General features: G+C 33.7%; 1 protein-coding gene across 2 annotated transcripts; it reads right to left on the reverse strand.

The window, feature by feature from the left end:
- Positions 1–811: 811 nt before the first annotated feature.
- Positions 812–4,719, reverse strand: LOC104119051 (auxin-responsive protein IAA26-like). Of its 2 annotated transcripts, none has more exons than XM_009630453.4 (5): positions 4,029–4,719; positions 2,669–2,928; positions 2,257–2,404; positions 1,806–1,870; positions 812–1,015 (listed from the first exon to the last, which is right to left on the reverse strand). In XM_009630453.4, the coding sequence occupies exons 1-5, from the start codon at positions 4,442–4,444 to the stop codon at positions 996–998; spliced, it is 909 nt and encodes a 302-aa protein (XP_009628748.1). In that variant the 5' UTR covers positions 4,445–4,719; the 3' UTR covers positions 812–995. The 2 variants fall into 2 exon arrangements, 1 of the variants encoding a protein (XP_009628748.1); XR_011413049.1 differs by having other exon boundaries at positions 853–1,015; positions 2,257–2,372; positions 4,029–4,590.
- Positions 4,720–6,007: the final 1,288 nt, after the last annotated feature.

Consider the following 6,007-nt stretch of genomic DNA (forward strand, 5'->3'; position numbering starts at 1 on the left):
ACATGTATTTTAGTTGAAGAAAAGTTAAAATTTTGCGAGTGGAAGAAAAGTTTTCACCAAAAAACTGGCTCTAGGAACTTGGAAATTTTTAAATTTTTTTCTCCAAAATATGATCATATTTCTTAAACAAAGAATGATTTTAAATTTTTTTTAAAAAAAGATAAGACAAAATCTATGGCAACGGAAGCATAGTTTCTATTACCCAAAGTGAGCGGATTGCATTCTTAACTTTAACAGTCATCAGAAATCCAATATCGTGACTTTTTCAATCATCAAACCCTAGTTTCCTAACATTTATATACACATAATTTCGGGTTTGAGTCCTAACCCGTTTAAGACATAATAACAACAACAACAACAACAACCCAGTATAATCCCATTAGTGGAGTCTGGGGAGGGTAGTGTGTACGCAAAACTTACCCCATCCTAGGGTAGAGAGACTGTTTCCGATAGACCCTCGGCTCCTTCCCTCCAAGAACTCCCCACCTTACTCTTGGGGTGACTTGAACTCACAACCTCTTGATTGGAACTGGAGGGTGCTCACCACTAGAGCAACCCACTTTTATCAAAAATAAGATAGACCAATTTTGCGGCACCGTGTTTGATCAATCTTGTTTTCACTTATTATTTTGGTTCCCATCCGGTTTCGATACATGCTTTGGGGCACCCACTAATTCGGATTCGCGCCGCCGCATAACATTCATTATAAGGGGAAATGCTCCGTAGCTATTAAGATTTTTTTCATTCTTAAGGCTTAATCCTGAAACTTCTATGTTAAGAGTAGAGAGATTTATCCATCGCAACACAACCGTTGATGAACTTTTCAAATATATATGTAACGTAAAAGCTCAGTTGAGAATCAAGTCGTCTTTTATGATATAATCTTTCAGGATCAGTAAAATGTAATTATATTTGCACGAACATTCATCAAACATAGGATCAATGTTAGCTCCAGTAAACTTCAATCTCACTCACTCTTCAGAGAAATGTTGAATCTAAATCTGCTTAGTCCCACCTGAAATGAGTAAACCAGTTCCCAACTGTCAGAGCTAGGAAGTCACATAGCATTTAACTTCAATACTGACCATAAAAAAGAATTAACAGTATCATATCGCCTAAAAAACAAATACAGATACCATCCATAGTAAATGGGATAGTAAGCTGAAAAATAAGGTAGGTAACCTGCTACATGTCAAAATACACTAAAAAGGACAGTCCAATGCACAAAGATCCCGCTATGTACGGGGTCCAAGGAAGGGCAGGATCACAAGCGTCTATTATGCACAGTCTCACTACTAGAAATTCGCTAAACACCGACCAAAGTTGGTCAGTTTTATTAAAAAATAAAATTACCGACCAAAGTTGGTCGGTTTTTTAAAATGACCAGCCGAATTAACGGACCAATTTTGGTCGTTTTTTTAATATTAATTTTTATTTATTTTTATTGAAAAACCGACCAAAGTTGGTTTTTGCGCTAAAGAAAACCGACCAAAGTTGGTCGGTTTCGTAAAAAAAAAATTTAAAAAAAATATTTTGAAAAACCGACCAACTTTGGTCAGTTTTTTGGCCGGTTTTTTGACCGACCAAAGTTGGTCGGTCGACCTTGGTCGGTTTTTGCAGAATTTCTAGTAGTGTCTTACCCTGCATTTCTGTAAGAGGCTGTTTTCACGGCTCAAACCCGTGTCCGGCTGGTCACATAGCAACAATTTTACCAGTTATGCTAAGACTCTCCTTTACATATTAAAATACAATGATACCGTAAAATGTATATAAGTTAAATTCAAGAAGAAGAGTATGCAACTCACGGCTTAGGGTGGACAGGTTGGAGCTTTTCAATACCCGCAGCCTTTTCACAGTCGATACAAACATGCTGCCAATTACATGTAAAATTTTCTAGCTAGATTAGAACACATCTAAACCAGTCCAAAACCTGCAGCATATATATATACAAACATAGATACCAATTTGGAGGTATGAATTATGAATGCGACATAATTAGAATTCAATAATTGAGTTCAGCTGTTTACTAAGTAACTCTTTGCCTCAACAACATGCATTTCTTGTCTGGTTTATCAGATACTGATTAAAAACATGCAATAATGCAGTTCAAAGCAGGCAAGTGTATAGTTGTTTCCCTTTGTATAAAGCATTAAGATATAGTTTCAGAATATATATGTGTGAGCATCAAATATTAAAAAGAATAAGATAAGTAATAAGAGCATCATATGAATGGAGTTTTATATATAAGATGCTCACTGCCAAGGGACATCTCCAACAAGCATCTTGTCACCATCATTATCCTCATAAACAAGGGTATATTCGCCACTCCCGTCTAATAAACCAGTTATCGGCTTCTCTTCCTCTTCCTTGTTCTGATTTCCATCAGCAGATTGATCAGTTAGAGCTATAAGAACAACAGACGAGCAAATAAATTAAGTAAGCCACATTACCATTACAATTTATATTCTAGCAGAGAAAGGTCCAAATTTGTCCCTATACTATTCGAAATTGCTCAATATTGCATTTAGTTAACTTTTAGTCTATTCATACTCTTGCAGCTAGCAAATATGAGAAAATTTGTTATTGCTATTAATGGAGCTCCAAGATGAAATTTGTGGATTCACGTGTCAACTTCTTTGAGAAAAAAGAATCAAATTTCATAACTTACCTGTAAATAAGCCTCTAAAGAGTTCATCAACGGCGAATGAGAGCTTTTCGTAGCTGTCATAAGTTTTGAGATCAACTTTTCTTCCAATTGGAATTCCATCCATATTGATCTTAACAAACAACCCATTCTGCTCAACGATAGCAGCTTTACTTAGGACCAGATTTTGTGACTCGGATACAGGTTTAGTATTGCTGCTACTTGCAAAATTCTTCCTAAATGAACGAATTGGAGGCCAACCCACAACGGGAGCTGGAGCAGTCCTATTGTTTCAATTATTTTTTAACAATACGAAAGAACCACAAGTTAGTCGAAAGTATTAAAAAAACAAATCAGAACCTTTTGGCATATAGATGTAGGATAATATTTAATTTCAGGTATCTCAGATATAATCATATTAGCTAATCCAAGAAAATCGCCATTAGAAAGCACATCAACAACCAGAGCATCATTTACCTTTCTTTATTATTAAATAATCATATTTTTTTATACATAAAAAAAATACAATAATGATCTATTTCACATCCTATTTTTTCTTCATAATGTTGGAAGTTTATTCTTCGTATTGTTGGTGCGTGACATCATGAAACGGCGGCAAACAATACAATCTATCCAAATATTGTATTCATCAAATAATATAATACAATGAAGTACAATACAATACAATATATTATGAAACGATACGTAACAATCATCCAAACAAGCAGTAGCTACAATTATAATTTAACTTGTCCTAACAGATTTTAGTTCCATTAATTTATTATGGTATTTCCTATAGTATGTTCTAATTTATGTAATGCACTTTTCTTTTTAGACCGTCCAAAAACAATGATATTTTTCTATACTTAAAAAATAATGTAATATTAAACTTCTTATTTAACCTTTAATAAAATAATTTATAACCACACATATAAATAGTTTGTTTTAAACGAAAAGTATTATGGTGTGCCACATTAATTGCGTGAGGCCTCTTTTTATTTCACAAATTTATGGACCAATATCTTACATTTTTTTTATCCACAAAATTGTAAGACAAAAATAGAAAGTTCACACAACTAATGTGAGTTGTCTAAGGCACAAAATAAATTTTTTTGGTTTTGAACTAAGTCTCAAAAGCCTCTCATTCTTTCTTAAACTGTCAAATGCATCATATAAAATGGGATTTGTTGATGGTCTAAAAAGTATTTACAGCATATAAAAGTATATTACTTGTACTTTAAAATCAGTCTCATAGGATTGCAGGCATCAAAAGGTGAAACTATTATGCATGGACCACAGCTTCTAACATTGTGTGTAATAGTGAATATCCTCTGTCCAAAAGAAACACAAATAAGGGAAAAATAGCAGAAAAAATCTGAGGTACCTTTTCTGGGCGGTGTTAGGCACAGCTGTAGCTGTATCTGCAGCAGCTACAGCTGGTGAAAATGCTTTCTCTGCTTTACTGCAACAAATTTGTGACGATTCTTGTGTCATCAAATGCAGGTTTTGGCTCTGATTTGACGTTGTTTGAAGCTGAAGAAATGAAGAAAATTTCACTACTTGGTCTTTTCCATTAACAGAGTAAAGGGTGTCTTCACTTTCTTTGGAGTTGTTTTTGTAGACAATTTTCTTGAACCATATTTCTTCATTGGGTGGACCAAGCCTCAACTCTAGATTTTTCTCCTCTGAAGTAGTAACATGGCTTGTTTCTTGCTCCCTTTTCATATACAATTTCCTCTCTTTAGGAATCAAATCTAAAAGCTGATGTTGTTTCTCTTTGTTTCTTGAACAATCCTCCATTCTTTTTTTTGTATCTATGTTGGGTATTTAAAAACTCTCTTTTTGCAAGAAAATTCAAGAAACTAAAATATGTGAGCATAGACAAAAGAGTTATTGGAAGATAAAGATCATTGCTTTACCTTAGAATTTAACCAAAGGTTAAAACAAGCTTCCAAATACTGAAATCTTGAACGAGAAAATAGTATTAGCAAAGTGCAAATTTGCTAATACTTTCTACTAAGAGAGCTAACTGAATATTGGCCAACAGGACTCTCAAATACTGGAAGTTATATTGGAAGACAAGAATATATATATATATATATATATATATATATATATATATATATATATAAAAAACCCCTGAGAACGTAGAAACCCCACATAAATTAAACAAAGAAAATATAGGAGGAAAAGGAGAGATCAATTATGGTAGTTGGATAGCGATCTTCGTTAAAGTTCACTTTATATCTTTTCTGGGGAAAGCTAGGAGAGAGAATGGGTCTGTTGTCTATATCCTCTCGTGTCTTGTGAGTTTAAGTTTTGAGTTTGGCGTTTTAAGTTTTTGGTCAGGTAGCAGGAAATGTATATGTTCCTGCAGCCCAACCCACTACCTTAAAAAAGACACTGCAATTTTTCCTTTTTTAAAAAGAGACAAGTTTTTATATTTAAAACACTTTAATTTTAAAATAATTATTTTACTTTTGACATGCTTTTAGAGGAACATGATACGTTAAAGATCACAAAATAACACACTAGTTTTTTTACTATGTTATAACTCATTAAAGTGGATGGTCTCTAATTTTTGCCTTATACGCGAAAATTCAAGTTTTACAAGTGTTAGCTTCTCGTTTGATTAATAGAGAACACTTTTGATTTTGACCTTTGAAGTTATATTCATGGGACAAATTATCGTGATGATGCATGTCACAGTACTAGACAAGCCGACAATCACAAATAACTACGCACTTTGAATTAAAAGCATTATGAAATAAGTTTAACATTGAAAATCTCATAAATAACCGATAAGAATAACTGTGACTCAAATACAAAATTCTTAAAATTTGGGTGTCACCGAGTACATGAGTTACTATATGTCAACACAGTCAAAACTCCTAATACAACTGTCTAGAAAGATAGAACAGTGCTAAATAAACTGAAAAGAAGGAGAGTCGAGGTCTGCGGATGCCAAAGCAGCTACCTCAAAAGTCTCCAAGCAGATAATGCTCCAATTCTAGCAACCACTTGGTCCTGATGTACTTGGATATGCACACGAAGTGCAGAGTGTAGTATGAGTATAACCGATCAAATGTACTCAATAAGTAACTGGACTAACCTTGGGCAGAAAGCGGTGACGAGGTTAAAAAGACACAGTTCAAATCCAGATAATAACATCACATGTATAATAGGGAAATGACAATAATACTCAGAGAAATCTCGTAATCGGTTTATATGCAATACGGAAATGTAGACATGCTTTCAAATTTAATAATTAAGCTCAATACTGGTAAAATATGCCAAGTATACTTAGCATGAGGAATGTTACATCTCTATGTCTACATAAAAAAATATGCATGTCACATGCAA

Source organism: Nicotiana tomentosiformis, chromosome 12, assembly GCF_000390325.3.
Source record: "Nicotiana tomentosiformis chromosome 12, ASM39032v3, whole genome shotgun sequence".
NCBI classification, from domain to species: Eukaryota; Viridiplantae; Streptophyta; class Magnoliopsida; order Solanales; family Solanaceae; genus Nicotiana; species Nicotiana tomentosiformis.